Source organism: Fusarium mangiferae, assembly GCF_900044065.1.
Source record: "Fusarium mangiferae strain MRC7560 genome assembly, contig: FMAN_scaffold004, whole genome shotgun sequence".
NCBI lineage: Eukaryota > Fungi > Ascomycota > Sordariomycetes > Hypocreales > Nectriaceae > Fusarium > Fusarium mangiferae.
Window position 1 is genome coordinate 2,138,337 of NW_024573924.1, and position 26,179 is coordinate 2,164,515.

The 26,179-nt window shown below is 49.6% G+C and overlaps 8 protein-coding genes across 8 annotated transcripts; 2 read left to right on the plus strand and 6 right to left on the minus strand.

Moving 5' to 3' along the window:
- Positions 1-807: 807 nt before the first annotated feature.
- FMAN_09242 (putative 100 kDa protein P100) lies at positions 808-3,465 on the plus strand (the record flags this gene model as incomplete). The annotated part of the gene is made up of 1 exon (XM_041830060.1): positions 808-3,465. The coding sequence occupies one exon, from the start codon at positions 808-810 to the stop codon at positions 3,463-3,465; it is 2,658 nt and encodes an 885-aa protein (XP_041680762.1).
- Positions 3,466-5,181: 1,716 nt separating this feature from the next.
- FMAN_09243 (putative transaldolase) lies at positions 5,182-6,708 on the plus strand (the record flags this gene model as incomplete). The annotated part of the gene is made up of 6 exons (XM_041830061.1): positions 5,182-5,220; positions 5,442-5,460; positions 5,517-5,528; positions 5,686-5,969; positions 6,028-6,411; positions 6,475-6,708. 6 exons carry the CDS (start codon positions 5,182-5,184, stop codon positions 6,706-6,708), a joined length of 972 nt encoding a protein of 323 aa, XP_041680763.1.
- A 506-nt stretch (positions 6,709-7,214) lies between these two features.
- Positions 7,215-8,471, minus strand: FMAN_09244 (uncharacterized protein; the record flags this gene model as incomplete). The annotated part of the gene is made up of 1 exon (XM_041830062.1): positions 7,215-8,471. The coding sequence occupies one exon, from the start codon at positions 8,469-8,471 to the stop codon at positions 7,215-7,217; it is 1,257 nt and encodes a 418-aa protein (XP_041680764.1).
- A 1,373-nt stretch (positions 8,472-9,844) lies between these two features.
- On the minus strand, positions 9,845-10,314 carry FMAN_09245 (related to PET191 protein, involved in assembly of cytochrome oxidase; the record flags this gene model as incomplete). The annotated part of the gene is made up of 2 exons (XM_041830065.1): positions 9,845-10,221; positions 10,290-10,314. The coding sequence occupies 2 exons, from the start codon at positions 10,312-10,314 to the stop codon at positions 9,845-9,847; spliced, it is 402 nt and encodes a 133-aa protein (XP_041680765.1).
- Positions 10,315-10,675: 361 nt separating this feature from the next.
- Positions 10,676-12,033, minus strand: FMAN_09246 (related to PET191 protein, involved in assembly of cytochrome oxidase; the record flags this gene model as incomplete). Its single annotated transcript, XM_041830066.1, has 2 exons — positions 10,676-11,737; positions 11,806-12,033. The coding sequence occupies 2 exons, from the start codon at positions 12,031-12,033 to the stop codon at positions 10,676-10,678; spliced, it is 1,290 nt and encodes a 429-aa protein (XP_041680766.1).
- A 925-nt stretch (positions 12,034-12,958) lies between these two features.
- FMAN_09247 (uncharacterized protein) lies at positions 12,959-15,055 on the minus strand (the record flags this gene model as incomplete). Its single annotated transcript, XM_041830067.1, has 4 exons — positions 12,959-13,755; positions 13,809-14,298; positions 14,414-14,682; positions 15,028-15,055. 4 exons carry the CDS (start codon positions 15,053-15,055, stop codon positions 12,959-12,961), a joined length of 1,584 nt encoding a protein of 527 aa, XP_041680767.1.
- A 3,949-nt stretch (positions 15,056-19,004) lies between these two features.
- FMAN_09248 (putative oxidoreductase, short chain dehydrogenase/reductase family superfamily) lies at positions 19,005-19,999 on the minus strand (the record flags this gene model as incomplete). The annotated part of the gene is made up of 4 exons (XM_041830068.1): positions 19,005-19,072; positions 19,147-19,242; positions 19,317-19,701; positions 19,772-19,999. The coding sequence occupies 4 exons, from the start codon at positions 19,997-19,999 to the stop codon at positions 19,005-19,007; spliced, it is 777 nt and encodes a 258-aa protein (XP_041680768.1).
- A 1,159-nt stretch (positions 20,000-21,158) lies between these two features.
- FMAN_09249 (uncharacterized protein) lies at positions 21,159-24,604 on the minus strand (the record flags this gene model as incomplete). The annotated part of the gene is made up of 2 exons (XM_041830069.1): positions 21,159-24,116; positions 24,179-24,604. 2 exons carry the CDS (start codon positions 24,602-24,604, stop codon positions 21,159-21,161), a joined length of 3,384 nt encoding a protein of 1,127 aa, XP_041680769.1.
- Between the last annotated feature and the right edge of the window lie 1,575 nt (positions 24,605-26,179).

Sequence of the window (26,179 nt, forward strand, 5' to 3'; positions counted from 1 at the left end):
TACCTCCTATTTTCTTTTACAAGAAAATATAAATTTGGCATTTTGATCATATTGTAAGAAGCTTAAAATCTGTGACAACTCTGCCTACAAGTCCTTGCTATAGTACTAAGCTCTGGAGCTGCTGGGCTTCTAGCTATTTCGGTATAGCTTACCCTAGCTGAAGCTGCTAATCCAAGGATAGAGCTCCCGTTTCCCTTTCTATTGAGGACAGGTTGTGCTGGTACCCCGCGATCACTGGCACCTACCTGCAGGGACATCTATCCGCCATAGTTAAACCCCTGAGTTTGTCCCCACATTCAGCACTTTAGCGGGGAACTTGGCCTTGGGGCCACCTTGCCATAAGGTAGCTCACGCGATTGCAACTCCACATCCAATGCTCAGATGAAGCTCTTTCTTTCTTGTCCTCCCTCCCCTGACCTTCGACTTTCCTTATCTGAGCTCAACTTGTTTTCTCAATAAGGCTTGAACTTCTAAAAGAAGCACAACCCCCCTGTTCCTAGGTACGTGTAAGATATCTCCTTCACCCATAATATCATGTTCGTGGTTACTTGTCATCTGGCGGTGGCAGCACTCAAGGGAGCTTGAAACTCAATTGAAGCTCTGCTTAGCTTGGTCTTCCATTCAGAAACTTCTTGGGTCGTGAGAGCTCCCACTGCAACAATCTCCACTGTCTTGTCGCTCCGTTTGTTTTCCAGTGTTCTTCCTGTGCCCTGTCAGAATCGCTGTTGCACTTGAATTCTCAGCATTCGACTAACATGAGCTTGAATCAAACAGGTCTTTCCGCGTAATCCTCCTGTATCCGCCGCAATGTCCAAAACCTTCTTAGGCAATGTCAAGAGCGTGCTTAGTGGCGACACGCTGGTATTGACAAGTACCAAGAACCCCAACAATGAACGGACCCTGTCTCTCGCCTATGTCACGGCCCCTCACTTGAAGCGTGAGGGTGACGAGCCTTTCGCCTTCCAGTCTCGCGAGTATCTTCGAGACCTCGTCATCGGAAAGGTCGTTCAAGCAACCGTTCTGTACACAATCCCTACTTCCGGCCGAGAATTTGGTACTGCCCAACTTCAGGATGGAACCATTCTGCCTGATGAACTTGTTAAGGCTGGCTGGCTGAAGGTCCGCGAGGATGCTGGTCGGAAGGAGGAGTCGGATGAGGTGCTTGACCGCCTTGAGACACTTCGCCAGCTCGAAAATAAAGCCAAGGCTGAGGACAAGGGACTCCATGTCGGAGTTGGTGGTATTATCGAGGTTCAAAATGATCTCGGTGGCCCTGAATTCTTGAAGGAGTGGAAAGGCAAGACAGTGGATGGTATTGTTGAGCGAGTTCTTAGTGGCGATCGCGTATTGGTGCGGCTCTTGCTCTCGGAGAAGAAGCACGTTCAGCCCATGACACTGATTGCAGGTATCCGAACGCCTGCCACCGAGCGTACGCTTCCCTCTACTGGTACCACCCAGCCGGCCGAGGAATACGGAAATGAGGCTAGGTCATTTGTTGAGTCAAGGCTGCTCCATCGTCGGATTAAGGTCGAGATCGTTGGTGCTAGCGCCCAAGGGCAGCTTGTTGCCGCCCTTATCCACCCCCGAGGAAATATCGCTGAGTTCCTACTTCAAGAAGGTCTTGCACGATGTAATGACTTCCATTCTATTATGTTGGGTGAGAGAATGGCTGCTCTCCGTGCTGCTGAGAAGCAGGCGCAGTCCAAGAAGCTCCGGCTTCACAGACACCATGTTGCTAAGACTGAGAGCGGAAACCAGGACGCAATTGTATCCAAGGTCATTGGTGCCGATACCATTCTCGTAAGAAACAAGGCCGGGACAACAGAGAAGCGCATCAACATCAGCAGTGTCCGAGGGCCCCGCACTACAGAGCCTTCAGAAAGTCCTTTCCGGGAGGAAGCCAAGGAGTTTCTTCGACAAAAGCTGATTGGAAAGCATGTGAGAATCAGCATTGATGGTAACAAACCCGCGACAGAAGGATATGAGGCTCGTGAAGTCGCTACTGTCACCGAAAAGAACACCAATATCAACCTTCTCTTGGTCGAGAACGGATGGGCGTCAGTCATCCGACATCGAAAGGATGACACAGACCGAGCCCCTAATTACGATGACCTCCTCGCTGCCCAAGAGAAGGCTAAAGAGGAGAAGAAGGGCATGTGGTCAGGCAAACCTCAGAAGGCAAAACAGTACACCGACCTCTCCGAGAACACACAGAAGGCTAAAATCATGCTGGCTACCCTACAACGACAAAAGAAGGTGCCTGCTATTGTCGACTTCTGCAAAGCCGGTTCTAGGTTCACTATCTTGATTCCACGAGAGAATATAAAACTCACAATGGTTCTGGGTGGAATCCGTGCCCCTCGAGCTCCCAGAGCCGATGGCGAAGGAGGTGAGCCTTTCGGCAAGGAGTCTCTCGATCTTGCCAATCGTCGATGTAACCAGCGCGACTGTGAGGTAGATATCCATGACATGGACAAGGTTGGTGGCTTCATCGGTGACCTTTATATCAACCGAGAAAACTTCGCCAAGGTCTTGGTCGAAGAAGGTCTCGCATCTGTTCACGCTTATTCTGCGGAAAAGTCTGGCAACGCTGCTGAGCTATTCACCGCTGAGAAGAAGGCCAAGGAGGCTCGGAAGAACTTGTGGCAAGATTGGGACCCTTCACAGGATGAGGAGTACGAGGAAGAGAACAATGCTGAAATTTCTCCTGAAACCGAAGTCTCTATCGACAAGAAGCCCACCGACTACCGCGATGTTATTATCACTAATGTTGACGCTAACGGTAAACTCAAGATTCAAGAGATCGGCAAGGGAACAGCCGCTCTTGAGAGCTTGATGAGCGAATTCCGAAGATTCCACCTTGATTCCAAAAACAACAACCCTCTCAAGGACGCTCCAAAGACTGGAGAGTACGTCTCAGCTAAATTCTCTGCTGATGGTCAGTGGTACCGAGCCCGCGTGAAGGCCAATGACCGCAGTGCCAAGAAGTCTGAAGTTGTTTACATCGATTATGGCAACAGTGAGAAGGTCCCTTGGTCTAGCCTACGAGGACTGGATCAACCCAAATTTGGTGCGCAGAAGTTGAAGGCTCAGGCCATTGATGCCTCTCTCTCGTTTGTGCAACTTCCTACCGGTGCCGATTATTTCCAAGATGCTATCGATTTCATCTACGAACTCACTGAAAATAAGCGACTTGTTGCCAACTTCGACTTTGTTGACAACAAGGAGAATCTGAGCTATGTCACACTGTATGACACTGGATCCTCGGGAGAACTTCCCGGGCCCAATGACTCTATCAATAAGGAAGTTGTTGCCGGTGGGTACGGCATGGTTCCTAAGAAGCTCAAGGCTTGGGAACGCAGCAAGGCGTTTGAGTCTACCCTCAAGCACCTTAAGGAGGTTGAGAGCCAGGCAAAGGACCAGCGCCTGGGTATGTGGGAGTATGGAGATGTCACTGAAGACTAAGCAGCCCCTGGCTTAAAATTGGCGTTGACGATGATTATGGAGCAAATCTCTTGGTTACAAATATGTTACAAATGGGGTTGACAGATGAAGCTTTAAGCACGAAAACTAGGGAAGAGAACGGTGTCCAGGGGTGGTCACGGGGTTTTCAGTCATTATCTATGTACTAGTTACAACGTTACTGGATGCTTCATGAATGACAGCTTCTAGCAAATTTGGTTTGATCTTCTGACAAGTAAATAACACAAACACAAACATTTGCTGAGCGATGAGTGAATTCGACGCTAAACAGCATTGAGTTTAGCTCATGTCTAAATAAGCTTGCTGAGCAATATCAGCCAATCTACTCCGTAGCCAATGTCAATATTCATAGGGCTAGTTTTGGATCGATTTTGTTTGAAGTAGTTACTGCGCTCGTTACTCGCGCGGACTTGAGCAGAAGTCGCAATCAGAATTATGGGCCCAGGCGTGATTGATGTCTTGCTGAAACGCCATGTTATCGGTTTGCTGTCTTCCGAAGTGTTCACTCATGCGAGAGTTCCGGTAGCATCGGGATTCTCCCCGCCGAGCCCATGCAACCATTTACTCACCACTTCCACGTGCTGCGAAGAGTGATTTGACGGGTGCTTTCAAAAGAGAAGCATCTAATACAATGTAATGGATGCAACTAATCTGCCGCAACAATGATCTGAGGGCGCGATTTTCGGTGACATGGTGTTTAAAGTGACCAGACAAAACAGCGGATAATGTCCAAAAACACAGATACTGAAATGGCACAGTCCAGTTGCAGGCAAAAGTAGGCGGCTAAATAGGTTTGTAGAACTTCACCTAGGTTAGCCGTGCTCTACTTCCTTACCTTTGTTACCATTGTACAGAACTCCTCCGCGGCATTCTTTGTCCATGAGGTATGGATGCTGCCGACATCATTGAGGGTCTCGGTGGACTCGGCGAGGTCTCGACGGGCCATTGGAGCAACTGAGCTCCAGGCGGGTGGGGGGCTGATTGCCCGCCTGCCCACCCGCCTTGTCCGCTTGGAGCGAGGTGAGAGTAGAAACGTTGGGGGTGAGCGGCGGTAGCGATTACCAAGACAAGCGAAGGATACGTCTCTTTGCCGATATTGTCAGTATCTGAAATACCTACTTGTGACGAGGAATTTTGCATAGAATGACTGATTACCTGGGCACCTAAGGTAGCCAAAGTGTATTGATGAGTAATGTCTTTACGAGATACTGGAAAGGTCAAGTCAGCACCACAACATACACATCACTCTTATTCAGATTGCTTAGAATTCCCACCGTTCCTGGCTGGCGCGGCTGTAATGAGAGCTTTTAGCTAGGTCGTCTGTAGGTGAAGTAGTCGAGGTGAGAGCCCCGGTTCAAGGTACCTTACCAAGCACGATCCTATGTAAGATACCTACCTTACCTCTAGAGGTAGGTAGTGGGGCAGTCGACGTAGTTATGGGCTCAAACACACGGAGGAGGGGTGAAGTCAGAGAGTACGAGTTGAGGGTGAGGGGCGAAGACGAACAGTAAAGAACCTAGGCGCCAGTCGTCGTGTGTACGTCAGGTCCCTTCCCGACTTTCGGTGGAATCCCCAATCTTTTTTCTTGTTGTACCCTCGCCTTCCTCTTCTTCCATTCCTCTTCTCTTCTTTTCCTTGCATCTCACTTTCTCAACTCTTCAACGAAACTATCCGTGATACGAATCAATACCATTCATCATGTCTTCCTCTCTCGAACAGCTCAAGGCCACCGGCACTGTATGTCACCCCACCATTACCCCTCCAACTCGTTTGTGAACGCGAACAAAAGCGAGCATGGCATCATGTTTGAGCTTGATAACCAACACCTCTGATCAATTGGACTCGCCAATTCCTCGTTCTTGGTCATCCTCGGGATCAGATGTTGTTTTCGCCTTTCCGTATCTAGGTCTCCCATGAGAAATTGATAGCTGACCATTTGTTTGTTTCCACCTCGATAGACTGTTGTGTCCGACTCTGGTAATTACCGCACCTCCTGGGCTTGATCAAGTACTTTACTAACTTCTTACTCTTAGGTGACTTTGTCTGTTAGTATACATTCCTATCATTATGCGCCCCGAGACCACGACTCTGGCTATCCTGACCAAGAGTTCCAACTTCGCCCATATGACATAAGGAGTCATGATCGCCATGATGTGACATGGCATGATATGAGAGAATGAATAGTAGCTGACATTTCAATAGCCATTGGCAAGTACAAGCCTCAGGATGCCACCACCAACCCTTCACTCATTCTCGCTGCCTCCAAGAAGGCCGAGTACGCCAAGTTGATCGATGTCGCCATTGACTATGCTAAGCAGAAGGGTGGCTCTATCGACCAGCAGGTCGATGATGCTCTCGACCGTCTCCTTGTCGAGTTTGGCAAGGAGATCCTTAAGATCATTCCCGGCAAGGTCTCAACTGAGGTCGATGCCCGATACTCTTTCGACACCGAGGCTTCTGTCAACAAGGCCCTTCACCTCATTGAGGTAAGCCACCATAGCAACAGGGTGCCACTCCAGATGAAGTACTAACATAAATTTAAAGCTTTACGGTGAACAGGGTATTTCCAAGGATCGCATTCTGATCAAGATCGCCGCCACCTGGGAGGGCATCAAGGCTGCTGAGATTCTCCAGCGCGACCACGGCATCAACACCAACCTCACCCTCATGTTCTCTCTTGTCCAAGCTATTGGTGCTGCCGAGGCCGGTGCCTACCTCATCTCTCCCTTCGTCGGCCGCATTCTTGACTGGTTCAAGGCTTCTACCAAGAAGGAATACTCTAAGGAGGAGGACCCTGGTGTTCAGTCCGTCAAGACCATCTTCAACTACTACAAGAAGTACGGTTACAACACCATCGTCATGGGCGCCTCTTTCCGAAACACCGGCGAGATCACTGAGCTTGCTGGCTGCGACTACTTGACCATCTCTGTATGTCACATCGAACCTGTGTTGCGAATAGGAACCAAGAATGCTAACTTTTAATTTCTACAGCCTAACCTGCTCGAGGACCTTCTGAACTCGAATGAGCCCGTTCCCAAGAAGCTTGATGCTTCCCAGGCTGCTTCTCTAGATATTGAGAAGAAGTCCTATATCAATGATGAGGCTCTCTTCCGCTTCGACTTCAACGAGGACCAGATGGCCGTTGAGAAGCTCCGAGAGGGTATCAGCAAGTTCGCTGCTGATGCTGTCACCCTCAAGAGCATCCTCAAGGAGAAGCTCGCCTAAATCTCTTGCATGCCTAATGATTTAAGAGAGAATGATTAAAAAGTTAAATGGGACAGTGTCAACGTGGGAATGCAGAAAGCACTGAAGCTGACTGCGAACAACCAACTATAATTTGTTCACGATCTTTGCTGGGGAGTTGTCGTTGCTTATACCACACATCTTCTATAGTTCATATCCATCTAGTATTCCTCGGCTTAAGGCGAAGTCATTGGCTGTAATTTGCCTTGTGGATGAGGCGTCCATTGAAACAGATAGTGGCTTAATGACGAAAATCGAGGATATGAGCCCAAAAAAGTGGTCAGAATCATCCATCAAACATCATGAACCGTAATCTTAAGTTTACGTGAGAACTCCCGTCTATGTATCTTGACAAGAAAGGACCCATCATTGTCATTATCATGACCCATAACGCCATCTAACTGAAATGCGTGAACCCGCCTGCCCAAGTATTGACCTAAAACCATCATTGTACAGCATGATATCATATCATCGAAATTGTGAAGACCTTACCACCATCCTTTTTTGCACATGACCTGATGAGTTGAGTGTTTCCAGCCGCCTTCTTCCTTGGCCTGGATAACCAGGGCAGTGAGGGCGTTACCCTTAACACAACCAGAGTCGAGGCCGAAGGTGTATGAGTCCTCCTGATAGCCCATCTTGGCATCGTGGCCGTAGATGACAGAACGACGGTCGGGTCCTCGCAATTTTTTTTGCTCGCTATTCCATAGGTCGGTCCATCGTTCACCTTCGTGACCATCTATGGGAATCCATACATCGCGATCAGGGTTCGTGCGTTCGGCGGCGGCTTCATCGGTCGACACGGCACCTGCGGAATCGGCTGGAGCGGATTCAGCGCGTGCAGCGCGTGCAGCGTGGGCATGCGAGTCAGTGGCCTCTTCCCCGGGAACGAAACTGCGCTGCTGAAACTTTGCCTGCGCGTCCTCCTGCGCCTTTGCTAGCTCCTTTTGTCGCTGTTTCTCGGCCTGCTTTCGTTTCTTTTCTATCTCCTTCTTACGGAATTCTTCGCGCGGAAACCGCAAGGTGCGTATGTTCATGACAGCCCAGGCGTCTTGTTGAGGGAGCGGGACGCCTGGGACGAGACCGGCGTGCACGAAGTAGAGGGCCATGGATTCGGCAGATATGATGACCGGCAAGTTCTTCAGCCACGTCATTTGCGCCTCGGAGAGACTGCGAGCTGTTTTCAAGTCTGCCTCCTCGCCCCTGTGCTTGGCGGCATCTTTGGTATCGAGGTAGGCGGCGACGCCCTGTTGAGAACTGAGGCCGCGCCATGCAAGAATGACGCGATCTTCGTGGTTGCCACGGACCGCGCTGGCTTTGAGTTCCATAAGACGAGCAACTACCTCGGAAGACTTGGGGCCCTTGTTAATCATATCGCCAACTGCAATAACGTGGTCTGTCTTGGGGTTGAATTCGATCTTCTTGAGTAGTTTCTCGAAGGGGTCCAGCATGCCGTGGATATCGCCAACCACGACCAACCTCCTTCCATTCTTTGCTGTAGGGACGTATTCGCTGTGTAGATTCCTAATGAGGTCGATACCATCGTAGCGCGGTCTGTTATACATGCCGTAAGACATGGGGTTATCGGCTCTGAGAAGTTCGACTTGTGGGCGCAAGACTTCGTCCTCGACCTCCACGGGCCCGACTGTCAATGCTGCGAGACGCGAACAGCAATAAAAAATGCTGAATACGAAGAAGAAAGTCGAGAGAAGGACGAGTAGACGCCGCTGTGGTGCGGTGATCATGATGGCCATCGTCTGTGGCTGCACGAACCGGAGAGGAGATATAGATACGACGATGCGAATTGAGGGCGAGGATGGTAGTGAAGTTATGACGACAACGACAGCGGCGCCAGTTGTAGACCAGACCGCATTACTAAATTTGGCGAGGCGATGGATAAGATACTTGATTTGATTTGATTTGATTCGACTTGGCCTTGGCCTTGGCCTTGGCGCAGCTTGAGTCGGCGCTGGGCAGGTGAATGAGTGGGTTGAGCTCAGGAGAGAAGGGAGAGATATCCCTACTGCAACACACAGATGTAACTGAGCGTCTCAGGCGGCCGTGGTGAGACCGTTCAAGAAGCGGGAGATAAGGGAAGGCAGTAAGGTAAAAAGAAGGTTACCCAATCTACTAACTTAGGTAGGTAGTTAACCTAAGAGGAATGGGGAAATGGTAGCAAATAGCACAAAGTATTAAACACCGAATAGCCCGTCGAGCCATGGCGAAGCGATTAAACCAAGAAGCCACTAATTTACAGACTGCTCCCAACCCTACCACTGCCCTTTTTTTTTTTTTTTCTTTCTTACTTTCTACAAGGATAGGTCCAGTATGCAACGCGTCTGGTGTTCTGAGAGTGGGTGGGTGTGTTCAAAGTGTGACGCAGGACACACGAGGATGACTTCCCTCTTGGGCCAGGTGCGAGCTTAGCCTATGAAAGGAGGTAAACTATATATGAACTATGGTAGGATGGCAGGTAACCTTGGTCGATTCTTGTTACTGATGATGGGCTTTATTATTTCCCTCGGGGTTGTGGGGAACATGCCCATCCCTACCTAGGCCTACTACCTTAGGTAGGTAAATAAGTGAGGTCGGGTGAGATGCAGCCAGGTCCAGGTCCAGGTCCAGGTGGAAAACTTGAAACCCAACACGGACCAGAAACTTTAATTTAGCACGCTAATAAGCATGAATTGACCACTGTTGTCCAAGGCTATTGACGCTGATTGAGCTGTAACCCGGGTTGGCAATGTGACTGGCTAAGTACATGGTACATGGTAACTTAGCCAGGTGGGGGATACCTACTATAATACAGATATCGTACAAATGTTGGGAAGAGAGCAGAGCAAATCGCAGCCTTATAACACGGCAGAACGTGAGAATTCCACCCCTTTTCCTTTTCTTCTTCTCCTTTCTGGGTATATCTAAAAGTCTTCGTCTGTCAAGTTCGTTATGTAGAACTGTTTCAGCTCAGTCGGTTCAGCTCAACCTCAGCGTTGGAGATCATTGCCCGGCCGAATCAAGCCTTTACCGCGATGGGACATGTGCTGCATGGTAACGACTGTTCGTACGAGTATTTGATACGACCATGGTCCTCAAAACGCCGAAAATGATAGAATGCATCTCACTTCTTCTTCTGCTGCTCCATGGCTGCCTGTTCTGCCTTCCACTTCTCATTCTCGACTTCTCTCCAATCTTGAGGAATGGGTTCGTTCCCGTCCGTCTTCTTGACACCGCCAGCAAACGCCGGGCGTCCGGCATAGAGTTGATATCCTTGACCCTCCTCGGCCTGTTCCATCGTACGGTATGCCACGGGCATGTTTCCTCGAAATCTTTTACGCATGTCCACCATGCCACGCTTGCACTCGCCGAAGCCCTTCTTCAGCTGTCGACACTTGAGCGGGAGGGTGTTGACGAGGGGCTCGCGGAGGCAGTCGGCGGCGCTGTTGCGCTCAACCATGACACAGTCGGATTCTTGGAGACACTGCGCGAGTGCTTCGCCTGGGAAAGCATCGGGTGTTAGAATGATTGACATGCAGGCTGTATGTCAGGGTCAGTGAGTAGCTTACGCAGTTCTTTGCATGAGCTGGGCATCTTGGTTGGGAAGGTTGGCAATGGCACCACGGCTCAGATCATGTAACTTTAGAGTCAACCCAAGATGAGGCTTCAAAAGGGTCGTTTTGCGGTCGAGATATGATTGGTTGGCTGCCCGTCGGAAATAGAGCGGGTGCGCTCCAATTTGTCATAGCACAGCATCATACGGATACTACGAATGCCCATCAGTTACAGAGCTCTGTATAAGTAGATACAAGGCATTTTAGCTATCTACCCTGCTCATACCTAGATTCAAGTAACTAACTATACCGTAATCCGCATCTTCAAAGCCACAGGGGCATCGCAAGCCTGCCCAAATTTGGACTTCGTATACTCCACCGGTCGTTACAAATTGCCATAATTATACTCTGCGTCCTCCAAAACCGCCCGCAACCCTCACGTCGCTTGTATTTGGGATTTTAGCCTCGGGCTCCTTCTCATCAATTGCTTGACCAATTCTCCCCTTTTCAACTTTCACAGCCGCCCATCTCTGCTCCCTTCCGGACCTAGCTCCTGTATGACCTTCCCATACACCCAGCTCATCCAACAACACCTCCACGACCCATACCAGCTCGATCTCGTCCCCGGGAAGCTGCCTCACTGCTCCCTCAGCATCCTGCCTTGTCTTTGGAACCTTTGTGCACAGTAAGTGCAAGTCCAGTAGTTGCGTAAATATCAGACCGAAGTTTGGTTTCGTGCGTCGGGCACTGTAGCCGGTCAATGGTGGTGGGTTGAAGATAGATCGTAGTGTTGGATCAACTTGGCTTTGCTTCGCTGGTGACGCTGCGGTTGCGAGTGCTGGACCCGATGATACCGCTGAAGTCGAGTTCAGTAGAAGAATAAGTGGCTTCGAGGATAGATTGCGCGAGAGATCGCGGAGGTGTGAGCTCAAAAGCTGAAGCGCGGCATGCGCTGCTGACTTTTCGCGGTGAAAGAAAAGACCCGTCAGAAGGGATGAGAAATGCGTAATGACGATAACGTCTGGGTGCTGTTGCGTCTTGTTACACGGCTCCTCTGCCAGGGGCTGCGAAGCTTGATGAATGGGGGAGAAGGCCACATCATCGTCATCCTGGCTATCCTGGATCTCGTCAAACTGATATGTTGTATCATGTTGTCTGATGTCTGTTGCCCCTTGGTCTTGGTCCTGCACCGCACTATCCTTCTCTTCAACCACCTCGCAATCCAGATCGGCCAGTGCCTCCCAAAGGCCATCCATGTCGAATACACAAGACAGCATGACTTTTTCAAGACATTGTCTGAGTCTCACCCTTATAGTATCCTTTGTGCCCCGTTCAGCCTCGAGTTCGGACTTCACCGCGTCTCTCAGGCCGGCCAGCATTACACTTGCTGGCCTGGGCGTGATGAGCAGGCCACTTGTAACCGTGCCTTCACAAAGCGAATGTGCAAGTGTCTGGAGACCAAGCTGATGCCGAAAATTAGTCCAACGTTTCTTTCACACAACCAACGACTTTATCTGATTGTTGATCTCACCTGAACCCCTAGCTCTTCATCTTCCGCGCTGATACCCACAACGCTTCCGCGTTCAAAGCCTCCTAGCATGACCTCCTCGTCAATGACTCTGCATCCTGTCTTGCAGGCTCCCAACAGTGCGATTGCATCGCGCCTTTTCACCTCTTTATCGGCCAGTATTGCTGCGGGAATTGGTTCAAGCTGAAAGTGGGAGCTTGCCTGTGAAGGGAGGCTCTGTGATGGGTTCATGGAGTAAGGTAGCTTGTGGCCTAGTACTATATTTCGGTTGGTGCTATGCAAGGTCCAGGTGCATAACTGCTCCTCATGGTTTACATAAGATGGGCTTCAAGATAGCCCTAAAGCGACAACAACCAGACCAGCTTAATACTGCCATAACAAATCATGAATTGCATGCTTTCCTTTAAAGTAGTGCTGGACATGACATCAGAAGGATTGATATACTCAAAATTGAGGATGGTATTATCTCTTGAAGTGACTAACAACCTCTGGCGCAAATCAAGGCAGAACCAAGCTAATTGTTTGCACACGATAACATCGCATTTGAATTTATTGATGCCATGATCAGACATCAAGTCCTGATATAAAACATACAAAAAAGGCTTCATAAAAACCTCCCAGGTCTCGGTCGGCAGTCCCAGGTCCCCTCTGGCAACGTGACGACTTGGAGACGACTCAAGCTCTTGAGGTTCCTGCTAAGTCAGACCTGCCTGGTAAATCTCCAAAACAGAGCAAACGACTCGACCTTTGGGCTTGATTTCCTATAACCCATGCTGCCCGCCCCATCCCAAACTCAACAAAAAGAAGATAATAAATAGAAACTTCATCGGTATATGGAGAGACCAATTAGACCTTATCTCGTCGCATTTGTATACCGTTTTCTTGAATAATTGTGCGCCTGGCCAAGTCTCTTTGCTTGAACCTCTGCAGTTTCGTAAAGCAATGGTTCAGATTCTTGTACCGTGCTTGAGGCGTACGCGGCACACCTCTCTGCCTCTCTCGGCGCCGCATTTTCTTGATCTCGTGTTGGCAGACTATTAGCCCACGAACTTTCATTCGCGTGCTCATTCATATTCTCCGCAAGGCTGTCCTGCCTTGACTGCCATCGCTTTGGACTTCGACTTGAGTCAAGGAGTCGCCCGGCACCTGTCCTCCACTAAACGGCCGTTCCGGGCACACCGGGCCCGTTGCTAGGTATCTCTGGCCGAGGCTTCCGCCCCTTAAGGCTCTTCATTCGTCCCATAAGCCCGGTGGGCTTTGCTGGGGCATCATCCAAAGTTGTAGCGGCATCAGTTGTCGCCCGTCGTTCAAGGACAGCTCCGGCAGAAGGGCGTCTCGCTCCAGGAGGGCTGTTGGAAGTCATTGAGCCATCTCGCGGCCTTGCACTGAAGCCTTCCTCGCCTTTACCGAATTCTGCAAAGAAGGGATTGTTGTCTGAGCTGGTGCTGGCTGCTGTCGGATAGGCATCTGGGGTGATTCTGGAATATTCGCCATTGGGGCGCCCTGACTGACTATAATCGCGGGGACCCTTGTTAATGTGGCGAATGCGCTGTGCAAGGGATTTCTTGCGCTGTAGACCACTCTCCATGTTTTCCTGGGCCTGTTCAGCCTGGTGACGCTGAATAGCACTTCGCGCAGCGGGGGTCCCTTCCAAGAAAGTTGAGGTGCCCAGGCCAACAGACTCATCTCCATGGACAATTTGGTCTCGACCTGAGGCATCAAAAATGGCGGGTTCCTTACTACGGGCTTTTGAAGGTGCAGAAAAATCTCTGAATGCCTCATCTGTGGCATTTCCCATGAGAACTGAATGGTCAGCTCGAGCATTAAGCGGCCCAGCGCCTCCAAGAGAGTTGTTTAGCGAATCTTTGGGAAAGGCCTGCATTGGCGCACGTCTCGCGTTTTGGCGATTTCGGTGGGGGTTCAAGGCGTCGAAGGGTCCATCATGATGGAACACTGTACTGTGTTAGCAACAATGAATTCTAGGGTCAGGGAGGAGATGAACGTACGGCCAGTTCCGTAAATGCTTGTGGCATCAAGTTGATCAATAATGTCCATCTTTCTGCTTGGGCGACTGGTCTTCTCCCTATCTCCCCGCTCCCGACGATCGCGGTCGCGGTCGCGGTCGCTTCTATCGCCGCGCTCCTTGCCCTCTCCGCGACGCTGTCGTTCGTATTCGCGTCGCCGAGCCGCCTCGATCATTCTTTTCTCCTCCTCCGTAATTGGACGCGCATCAAAATCGACCAAAGAAGACTCAGAATTTCGTCGAGGACGTCGTGGTGGGGCACGTCGTTGCGGTGAGCTTTGTTGCGGTCGGGGTCCGGAGCCTTGCATCCTTCGAGCACGAAGAGCTTCTTCCTGGGAACGCGAAGGGCGGTGGCTGCCACTCTCAGGGGGCGGGTTTTCGCCGCCGCGTCTTGGAGGCGGTCCGTTCATCGGTCGCCGAGTGGCCTGCTGTCTTGCTCGGTCATTAGAAGCATCATCGAGGGTCATCGAGTTCTGTTTAGTGACCGGTTAGTATCAGTGCAAGGAATCATCGTTGACACCACCGAGAATTAATCATTTCCCTGCATGTTTGAGGTAGTGGGAGAAAGATATTGACTCAAGTACATACAAAAATTTCCTCGGCTGAAAGAGACTTAGAGTCTGAGTGAGACGACATCGCACCAGGTGACCTAAGAGGCTGTGACAATAAATCAACCGGCGGCTGATCGAGAAATGGATTTCGAGATAAAGGTCGTGCTGGGGGGTCGTCAAAGGGAGAGGCGGGTTTGCTGGGGAAAAGAAGGTCGGCACTGGCTGGAGATGGTGCGCGGTTGCGGAAGGGGTTATTAGAAGATAAGTTGAGCGTGAGACCAGGAGATTGGCCAGAACTGGTGTGGCCTGTTTCCAAGAAAACTTATCAGCTGGGTGCCAGATAAACGGGCGCATGCATACAATGACGACAACAGATGGACCAAGATGAAACAGACAATCTCCTCAGCATGACACAAGATGGATGCCAGCCAAGTGGACCGACCAGCAAGCTTCAGGTGAATTGTTGCGCCAAGTTGACTTGCGATCCATTCAACATTACAGTTGATCTAGTCTCCTTTGTTTACAAGATTCCAAGCGCCGAGCTTTGCCAGCTGTCGGACGCGAATCCCGGTGAAAACAGAAGGGGAAGCTTCGGGAATGGGGTGGTTGTCGCAGATCACATTAAAGCGAAATCAAGGGGCGGGCGCTTACCGGACTGAAAAGACTGAGCAGTAGACATGATTGCAAAGGGGTCAAGCTTGGGCTTGTGTTTCTGATTTGAAGATCCAGGAGGGAATGCGGAGCCAATCGATATAGAGTAACAGAGGAAACGGCAGCCGTTGCAACGTCAGGTAAAACAATGCGTTACGTGTGTCGTATAAAATATAGGAATAGAGCCCGGGCGTAAACAAGGACGAGGGCAACTTCGCCAAGAGGTGAAAGTCAAAGAACTGGCCGTGGTAAAATACGTAGGTCGGGATGGATTAAATTCCTCTGTCCTGAAAGCTCAGACCCAGCGTCATACCAAGTCAATAAGAGTACGGTACGCCACTCAAACGCGATTCGAATCCCCGTTCTGCCGTTCAACTTTCAACTTTGTTCAGGCACCTGGTGGGTCAATAGCTCTGGGGTGAAGTGGCCTTCGTGGTGCCCAAGGGCCAAGGGCTCGGAAAGGGGCTGGCTGGCCTGAGAAAGTAGTGCGATCGTCTTAGCGGCAGATGCCCCTGTGTTGAAGTTCTTGATGAATTGTTAGGTTCAAGAGGGATCGATTGACTGAGGCCGGGAGGGTAGTTGATATGGTAGTCTCCAGTGCAAAAGATGGAATGGGCCCTTGCCGAACGTATTTTGCAAAGCTAAGTGCCTGAAATCAACAAAATGCTGATGAAGGGTGTTCAATTTTCAGGTGCTTGGCTGAACAACTCGGGGTCGAGTTTGGCGACTCGTCGATAGGCCTGTTAGCGGGGCAAGTCAATGCTCACGGCTGTCGAGCTTGGGCAGGGGCCTTCAAAGGCGGGACTGGCAGGGGTCGTTGACCACTGTGTCGTACACGATGTTGCCAGACAGGGGTGGAGGACAACAAGAAGATAAAATCAGGGTCCAGAAGGGATCGCTTTTCAAGCAGTGTCGTTGGCTTTTAGTCCTGTAAACAAGATATTCAGGTGCCTGCAATTAGGGAGACAAATTAGCTGTATTTGCTGAGCTGTAATCGATGGTGGCAGCAGAGCGAAGGCGGGCTATTGTTGGTGAAAAAGGTCGCTCCGTGGGCTGGTGGAATCCAAACGTGAATTGGCCTTGAGATTGAGATCAGTGGTTCGCAGGGTCGAGCTTCGGAAAGGCTCAGTAGCGAACAGAAGCGTGTGAAGGATAGAAGGTGGACGATGGATGCTGCGTGAGCGATATGCTGCTTTAATTCGGTTTTGTTGAAGAGTCTGTTACGTTGCCAGGGTTCGTGAGGTTCTCGGTGCTGTATAACAGTGGTGCTATGATGAAAGGAATGGGTTGCCAATCTCTACCTGAGTTGTGTTGGCCGTGTCAGTGAATGGGTGACAGAGGAGAAGGAGGAAAGGAAGAAGAAAGGAGCGCTTGAGGCAACTTAGAACCACACGCCAGATAAGTGAACGTTGTGTGGAATTGAGGGTGGAAGAAGATCAAAAACATTCAATGGAGAGGGAGAAAGATGGAGGCTTGAGGAGTCTTCTGAGAAGCTCGGCCGGGTAAGTACGGACCAGAGCGAAAGGGGAAATCCCAGGCCTAGGGTATAAGACAACTCTACAGTATGTACGTCTAGGCCGCTGAAGCAAGTCGGTGAACGTAGTCAAGACGGGGAAAGAATCAGTTGTAACTTGTTTGTGCAGGCTAGCAGGTCAGGTAAGGTTAGAGGTAGGTAGGTAGTAGTTAGTGCATCAGATTTTGGGGTAGAAACTACGGGAGCTGGGGAGGAAGCAACTCAGTGCCAGTCTTGTCAACCTTGGCTGAGCTGAATCGAGCTTGGTCCAGCTTCCGATCTAATTACCTACCTACCTAGCAAAAGTAAGGTAGGTACCTACAAGGTCTGACTTGAGCTACGGACATTTGTGCCTGTGGCTGTGATTTAACATTTCCCTGTCCAGTCTTGCATTGTCCAGTTTGAGACTTTGCAACAGCCTTATTTCAACGGCACCCGATAACTGCAACGGCTCCTACATAGGTAGGTATTTTTAGTTGCCAGAACCCAGCCCCATCATCAGCGGACAGAGAGCTTTGAGTCTTAAACAACTGTGTATGTACCTCTTGTAAATTCTAGCTTCATCACCACCCATGTCCCTAAACTTTCAAGTACCGGGTCAAAGTCTGGTCCTGATTCGAGAAGGTGGCGGCAGCTGACTTGGATCGTAGACATCGGAGAGGCTTTCACTAGCAAGGTTGACTACCTGGACCCAGATTGTTCGACCTGGCTTATGGATACCCTGGCTGGCCAAGCCCACATAGGCCTCGTACCAGCCATGCCGCCGCCATGCCGTATTCTGAGGACGCCTAGAACTCCGTTTGATTTCCCTAACTCTTGCTTGGTTCCTGTGCATGTCTACGATCGCACAATGGCTTTGGAAACTAGAGAATTCCCATACCTACATTACGGATAGCATCAGCATCATTGTATTCCTAGCATTGCTCCCTATCTTGGGAAGCTTGCATGTATCCTGGCCGCACTGTCATTTCCTAGTGGATGAGGTGTCGGCCGAACGCAAGGTCACCCTGCCCCTTAAACATCCAGGGCAATCACTAAGCCTTACCCAGCCAATGAAAGGGCCGTCTCTTCTCCACAAGTTGCAAAACGCCATGCCCCTGACGCCAAAGAAGCCAAACTTCACAGCTAACAAGAGCCCCGATTATCGATGATGGCTCAAATTTACTCTCCATCAGTCTCCTTTTTCGTCTTCTTTGTCAACTTCAGGGGTATCTTACCATGCACAACCCGGCCGTTGAGATCTTGTATTGTCAGGCAAGGTGCGCGGTTGAGACGTCAGACAATATCTCGTTAACACCAATTTCAGTCAACCCCTCCTGCAGGGCATGTTAGATGAAAAGGAAAGGCTTGATAGAATTAAGTCTAGCCTAGAAGAAAGAGGACTATTTATACTAGTCCCTGAGATGATTGCCTCTATAGGCATCACCTGTTTGTCCTTGCTGCCTAGATAGGCTATATGCATATTAGGTAGCAAGGCAAACAGCAAATAACTACAAACATATGTATAGGCAAACCCAACCAACAGGGCAGCTGCGCCAAAGATAGACGGCTACTCACAACAAGAGAAGTAAGAGACACAGCACAGGGCAAACACTCAGAAGCCCAGCCTCGTGTTCTTTCATTCCACATTTCCTTGACCTTGTCAGTCAAAAGCTTGATCGAGCCCGGTCCAGACTGAACCTGAAAAGTAGCATTCTAATTACAATACCCGGACTTGGCTGGTGTCTTGGCTAGGGATCATGACCACGTGCCATATAATGGAGCCACCATCTATCCTACTATATCTGCAATTCATACTCCGTACTCGGAGTAGCATCAAGAATGCATGGACTGTAAGTTTGCTGTTGTGCTGGGTAAGCAAATCTTGAGCAATCTAGCAATCTCCCGTCCAAACGGGTGAATGATGCGAACCTCGGCGTAGACAGCAGGATCCATCGTGATGACATTTTGTAGTCGCAATCAAGCATGCAGCTCATTCTTTGTGGTGGGACAGCGCCTAATAACCTGCGGCCGATCCTAATCATATGAGAAGACGGAACTACTCAGTTGCGTAACGCGAAAAAGCACCAGACACGATTTCGTGATTCTGTATGATGATCATAAGTTCACAATTAATGATCTGCCAAGCTAGGTTAATTATTGCAGCCAGACCTGATGCAGTATCGTGACTTTGCTAGTCCATTGCTACGTGAGGACCCTGATTCTCCCAACCCCACACTCTTCAATTTCGTCACCCGCAATAGGCAAAGACGATAACTCGCCTCGTCTAGAAGGAAGAATTGCACGGGGTAGGTTGCTTCCAAGCGCGTTGCCGATAGGTGAAATTGCAGTAATTTCCGGCTATAATCCACTCATTTGTCGACGGCTCCTAGCCAGGCTAGCCTCCTACCAACAACAGTTTCAGCCCAGGCGTTGCCGGTAAAATAAAACGATGCTGATATACGAGAGCCGTTGCCGTTTCGCTTTACCAGGGGAGATGCAGTGGTGTAGCTAAGCCTTCGCCCAGCACAACCTCAGCAGTCCCAATATCCCCTAATCAAGCAGATAATCGTTGGTCAGCACTCCATTGGCATGCCACAGCGCAAATCGTTTTGAAAGCTACTCACGCGGTCCTCGCGGTGCCCAGTATTCTCCTGTTTTGCTAATATCAAGACTGTCAATCCAGCTGATGAGGCTCGCCGCCGCCTTGTCTGGTGTCACAGCTAGTTAATCAAACTCTTGTTAGTTTCCGCAACACCATGTATATTATATATAGCAAGTGCTCGCGAGATCTCACCTCCACCATCATCCCAGAACTTGTCAAACCCTACGCCTTTTGTCATTTCAGTTCGCATAAAGCCTGGGTGCACGATGCTGACAATGACGCCCTGGTCCTTAAGATCCAAGCTAAGCAGCTTACCAACCATGTTGAGAGCCGCCTTACTTGCGTGATGAGCGTAGTTGCCACCCCCTTCGTTTGGATGTCGCAGAGTGATGCTGCCAGACTCGGAAGATACAAGCACCACTTTGGAACCCTTGCGCAAGAGACCTTTGTGAACGAGCTGATGGACGATAAAGACGGGGGCAATAGAGGTGGTCGTATACATTCGCTGCTCTTCCTCCCATTTCGGACCTTTGTCCAAGGTAAGGTCTTCTGTAGCAAAGTAACCAGCTGTGATGATCTTGCCTTGTTCCTCAGTCTCGTGAAACATTGACTCGGATCGTATTGCTGCAATTGGAAATACTACTCACCATCGAGTCGATTGGCTGAGCTGGGTCTAGCAGACTGGCCAGCTTCTGGCCAGCGTTAGATTGCATGAGGTCGATATCAGAAAGCCATCTGACTCCAGAGGGTGAGTCTTCCAGGCCCTCGGATGATCTGGTCGTACCGTAGACGGTGTTTTCGCTCTTTTCGGCGTACTTCTTGGTGAGGCTAGCACCCAAGCCACGAGTAGCTCCTACGATGAGTATGACTGCCATAACGAGGTGAACGCATCAATCGGCTTCCTCTTCTTTGTATAGCGGCCCAAATGGGTTGCGGCGGAGTTTGATAGTTTGAAAGTGTTGTTTGAGAGGATTACCTATGCTCTCAAAATTAGCTGGGTCGTAGACAAGACTCCTCGCCTGCCACTACTTGTAATGACCTTATCTTCGGTCTGCACTCAAGGTTGTTGATTATATGCGTATCGATGTTGATGATGTCATTCTCGGATAGCGGGGCATCGTCGCGCCATCTAAGCTTCGTATGCATCATTCTTTTACACCAAGGTAGTAGGTACTGCACTGCGGCAGGTAAGGTAATTCCAAGTCAGTACATGCGCACCTAGGTATTTTACAGATATCAATGAAATGATCGACATCAATATCTCTGGTCGAAAGTTGATGGAGCCTTCTCATATGACATTACATGTGTTACAAGGCCCTTATATGTCGAAGAGTAATTTTGATATCAAGACCCAATGCCATGCCAGTAATCCGTTGGTTCACTTCCACAAAGGATTAACCACTTGTGCTTCCTTGGGCCCTTGAAGTGCTGATAAATTGTCCTTTCTACGCTGAGCTTGGCCCCTGAATCTTGTCGATGTAAGTTGGCACTCGTCGAAAATCACCATTCAATACCAGCTATAATCATAAACTCAGTTTTTAATACTATTTAAGTTAGGTATATTGGTCAGTTGCTAGACTCTTCCTTCATTCCTATCCGCCGCCTATCCGCTATGTATGAAAAGTGACGGGTTATGCCAAACATGAAACCCTGCTGAACAAATTTTCTACGTAGGGAGATACGTAGTTACTTAGAACATCTAGTTCAAGAGCGACAAGTCGAATCTTGTTGAGTTTCTTACTTATAATTTTCATGTTTCCAGTAGTCGGGAACGAACACCCGTGCTCTTAGATAAAAATATCGAAGACTTCTCGTTAAGCTACATCGGAAAACTTTCAAGTTTTGCCCTCTACTATTCCACACTGAATCTCCTGTGCAGGTTACGCCAATTCGCACTACCAATAGTTTGTTTTGCAGTCATTCACCTGCTCAAAAGAAACGCTCTACACGACGTGGTACATAGCTGACAACATGAACCATATACGTTTCATTTCGTTGTTTACAAGGCCATTTCGTGGCACTGATATCACAGCTCTATCCTTCAAACTCTACCACTGCCGATCCTCCAGTCGACCCCGTCGAAGTCGCGGTACCAGCACGAGGCCTTCCGTCGTTGGGGCTCACGTCGAGTGAACTCTGTTCTTGAGGTTTGCTCAATGCGCCGGCCTCTGCATCTGCCCCATCTAATAAATCCCGGTCCGAGCTCCTCACGGATCGTCGTTCGATGTCGGTGCTGCTACCTGAAGGTCCCTTTCTCACGCCGACTTCAACTCCGAGATCATCGTCATCTTCTTCGTCTTCTTCAGGTCGCTGTCCGGGCAAAGCGTTCTTCTCGAGTTCCTTTTGGGCCTCCTCCATCCGTCTTCTGACCTCTGTGGCGACACGCATTCCATCCGTGACGATGTTATCGAGCACGCCGCGTAGGCCACGGCCTGCTCCTGGAGGGCCGACGGGCGGGGGAATAGGAGGTCTAGCTCCAAACCCAAGACTGGAGAATGTTGTAAGGGATGATGCTGACGATGCTGTGTTGGGAAGCCCCTCGATGATGTGGAAAGAAGCTGGGAAAGACGACTCGAAGAATTGTTCTAGCAACTCATCCGCGAGAACAACCATGCGGAAGGTTGGTAATGTAAGGTGCAGAGGATGCGCAGGATCTAGTGCCGCATTTGCTGCCTCAGATTTAGCTTTCGAGACCCTGCGTCGTGAGGCCGCATCGTGGTTGTCAGTAGTGCTGTGAGAACTCTCCGATGAGAGGCTGGGTTTCTTAGCCTTTGTCGGGGTTCCGGTTGGAGATTCGGGGCCCAAAAGGTCTTCTTCATCTTCCTCTTCCTCATCCTCATCCTCATCACCTATAGCAAAGGCATCTCTCGAGTCTTCATCATCTGGCTTTGCCAAGGCCGTGTCATTATGCCCGCTAGCTGGATCGGCGTACTCGAAGCACCGTCTTATAAAAGCACTCACGCTTCCCAGGAACCTCTCGTTAGTCGATATACCAGGCAGTAAGCTAGCTTGTGATTCATGCCCGCTTGCTGAATCACTTTCAAGGGCACTGGAGGTTCCAGGACTCAATGTGCCCTCTAGGCCCCGACGAGACAGAAATAACAAAGCTTCTGAGATCCGTAGGATACCTTCACGGTCAACCTTGCCGTCCTTATCGTCGTCATATAACTCAAAGAAGTATGTAATAGTGCCCATAATGTCACGCTTCCCTTTGATCTGCGCTAGACCTGTAACAACGTTCTGAAGAGTCAGGGCAGAGCTGTCATCCACATCCCATCTCTTGAATAAACGTTGCAAAAATTCGTGATCAGCAGGCTCCGGTCCTCCACCCCAGGGTGACATTATTTCGGATGGCCGCCTGGCGCTGTGAAACATATTTTGACGGTCCTCATAATTGCTGTACTTTGTCGCACCTGGTGAATCTGATATAGCCCATTTTGACATACTTGCAAGAAATTCGCGAAATGCATCGTAGTCCATGAGGCTTGTACTTGGGCCTAATCCAACACGTCCTTTCTCAACTTCATCGTGGTGAGTTGCGAAAATCTCAGATGCCCGCATCCTGCTTGACTTCGCTCGCCGCAATTTCTCTTGTTGAATCATATGGTCCCTCTGCTGACGTTCGTATAGGATATTGTAGAACCGATCATATAGTGAACCAAGCTCATCAGTACTTAACAATTTGCTTTCGGGGCCCAGATTGCGAATAGCGGTCCTCTTAGCAAAGTTCTCAATATTATTGAGGACGGCATCCTTATTCTTCAAACGCAGTTCGGTGATACTACTGTGAGTTATTCCTGCGAACTCCTTGAAGGCCACGACCATCAATTCCTGGAATCGGGTCACGGCACGCAACTTTGGATTTTCAGACTTGGGGTGAGCCGACTCATCCAAGCGGGCAAAGTAAGCCTTCAGAACTGAAATGAAAGCCCCGTCATCCGCCGCATCAAGCAACTCCTCGCCATTGATGCGCAAGATTGCCAACCCTACCTGAAACAGGACCTTTGGCCCTTCGACGAAGAACACGTCCAGAACACGGAAGGCAAAGACAAGGGGCATCGAGTTGATATAAAGTGACAGAAACCACGGGAGCGAGACGACTGACAACTGCACGTCGCTTTTGACAAGATGATCCCAGAGTATGGGCATTGTCCTTTCCACCAAGGACTCGAATACCTTCTGATCAAGAAGGGTTCCATACATGGTCGTGGAGTAATACCCGGGAACGAGTCTGTCGCAAAGTGCTGAGAGAAGAAAGAAAGCCTGGGCTTCAGACATGTAAATCAATAATGCGGCCACGACAATATTCATGGCTTGGCAATATCCGACCTCAGTATTGACCCAACTGTAAGCAGTTAATACCCGACGTAAGCGGTTGATTCCATCCTCGCTTTGGAAGCCTGGATACTCTGGAAGACTTCGGTTGAGGTCCTTTTCGATCTCGTCGATAGCAAGCGACTCTTGGCCTTCAAACTTTGCCAGGGTATCGGCATAGAGTGCTGGATTTTCCAGGCGTAGATAAATCGAGCCAGATGTGAGTTCCCAAATCTCCCCTCTGAGCCTGTTTGGCAGACCAACGCGAATGAGCTTGTGGAAAGTTGGCTGGCGGATCAGGGTAAAGTTTCGACCATTGTCACGTAGATACTCGGCCCAGAGGCGCATTTTCGCCCTGTCCCGTAGCTTCTTTGGGTCGCCAGGATATCGGAAGAGCATCCCTAGGCCGGCATCTGGCGGGGAGGCATTTTTCCTATCTTCGGTTCTGAGGAGATGCTCAGAGTAGCACTCAGCAGCGACTCGTCGTAGTTTGGCTACATTGCCAACTCCTGCCCTTAGGCCTTTTTTGAGGCCATCGCAAAAACGTTCGCAAGACTGCCTGGTCCCGGCCAGATGGATTGTAATACGTTGCTCTCTTAAGTCCTTTTTGTCCTTCGAGTCCTTGTCTTTAGGAGAGTCGGCGAGAAGACCATTCCAAGTGGTTAGAGCTAGTGCGAACTGGAACAGGAGGAGGTCAGTTTGAATAATACGCACGATTGTCTCACCAGCATAGATCATACCTGAAAGTTCTGGCTATTCAGGCGCTCAACTCTTCGTATAGCACATAATGGAAATGTGAAGCCGTTGCCGCTGGGGCCTCCGCCATGTGTTTGGCCAGTGAAAGCGGTTGACGTGGAAGTACTGGCGGATTGGACAAAGCTAGTAGGAGTTGTTGAGAAGCACATAAAGTGTTCTGATAGATGCAGTTTCCCAGCATAATGCCATCCTCTCTCCTGGTCCTTATCGCCGTGTGTCGCGTTGGAAGGTGGAATAGTAAGCTCGGCGTTGATGTCGTAGAGGGGTGTCTGGGAGGCAGGGAGGCGGAATTGACTTTGAAATAGGGACGACTTGGAAGGATTGCGATCGGAACTGGAAAGATTGAGTCCCTGGGTGGGATCAATAAGCTGCTGTGCTTTCTGGACAATGTTGGTCAAGTTTGAGAACATGATTTCGGTCAACGGCGCATGACGAGGGGGATGCGGCTGGACAGGGAGTATGCGGCTGAGGTGGAAGGATAACGGCTGGGAGTGGGAGACACGGAAAGATTGTGAGAAAGCGAGGCCGTTTGCAATTAACTGGCCGAGTACAAGAGACTAAAAATGCGATAGTACAGAACAGACGGTGGGTTTTCAGTATCGAGGCTGGACGACGGATGAAGACAACTTGAGTTATGGAGAGGAAACCTGAGGTCAGTGGAGATGGATGGGGTCCAGCTGCGTCAAGTCTCCAGATATGGGAGTTGGGCCATCAGCTACTGGCTAGGGAACCTCAGGGCATTCCTCGCCCAAGAGCCGCTACTAGGGGGCTCCCTAGGGCTCCCGGGTTAAGTAGCCCAGGGAGCTTTCCTGTCCATTTAGAGCATAAGGTAGGTACTAGGTGGTTAAGGCATTAAGGAATAGTGTGGCTCAAACTGTGGCTCAAGCGACAGAAAGTGATGAAGGGGTTCCATATATACTTACCCTGTAGTGTCGGAATTCAATGTAAACTACCTTAGTAGTAAGCTGTATGCCTTATATTTATTGTAACCACCCTACACTCTACCTACATAGCTTCAACAAAGCTAAACACAAGGTGGGTGGGACTGAGAAGCTCTGCCATATTTAGGCCCAACATTACCTCGAGTCGACTGGTTGGTGTTAAGTATTGTCAGCGTCCCAAGGCTTCTTTGTACTGGAAAGCTGTCACTATCACTGGATATGGCTGCTGAGAAGGCGATATAATTTCCATACTCTGACGCTGCATGACTAGAGTGCCTCGGGGAATAACACCGCTTCTCATCTTGCTGAAGTTCTACTCGACGAGGTTGTAGAGAATTGCTCGCGCTGGTTTTGCTAAAGTGACAGCAAAACAGAAGTTTGAAGAAGTGCATGATGGCATGGGAGGCGATGGAGGATAGTGGGAACTGAAGAGTTATCAAACAGAATTATCGTTACGGCCGGTAAGTTTGCTGCTAATATCATAGCTATAGATAGCCCGAGGGCGAGTTTGGTTAATTAAATAGTTAACCATGGACTCTAGAAGATATGCAGAGAACAGACAACAAAGGGCTCTAATCATACCTTGTGTTCGTGAACACAAACGTCACAGAGTTAGCATGGTTTATTTCTTTGACTGGCCCCTTAGAGATGAAACGGCGAATAGCAATATTTAAACACAACCAAGACACTATGTGCAGTGAAAATGAACCATAGTTGTAGAGACAGTTTCCAGACAAACGATATTCTGAACAATGTAGCCATAGAAAGTATTGCATGTACTGTAATACCCAGGCATAATACTATGTATATTGGCATATATTGGTAGATTATCATCCCTAGTAAAAGAATTCAGAAACAATGCTTGGCTCGACTTAGGTTGCCTTGTAAGTAACAATCTAAGCCAGAATATATTGTGAAGTGTGGAGTCATCACTACGTCTTAGGATCATCAAAGAAATATATGCTCTGTAATAGAAACTGGGGAGGGTTCTTCCACAAACTTAGTTGGCTACAGCTGAATCGCAGACAAGTGATAACGAATGCA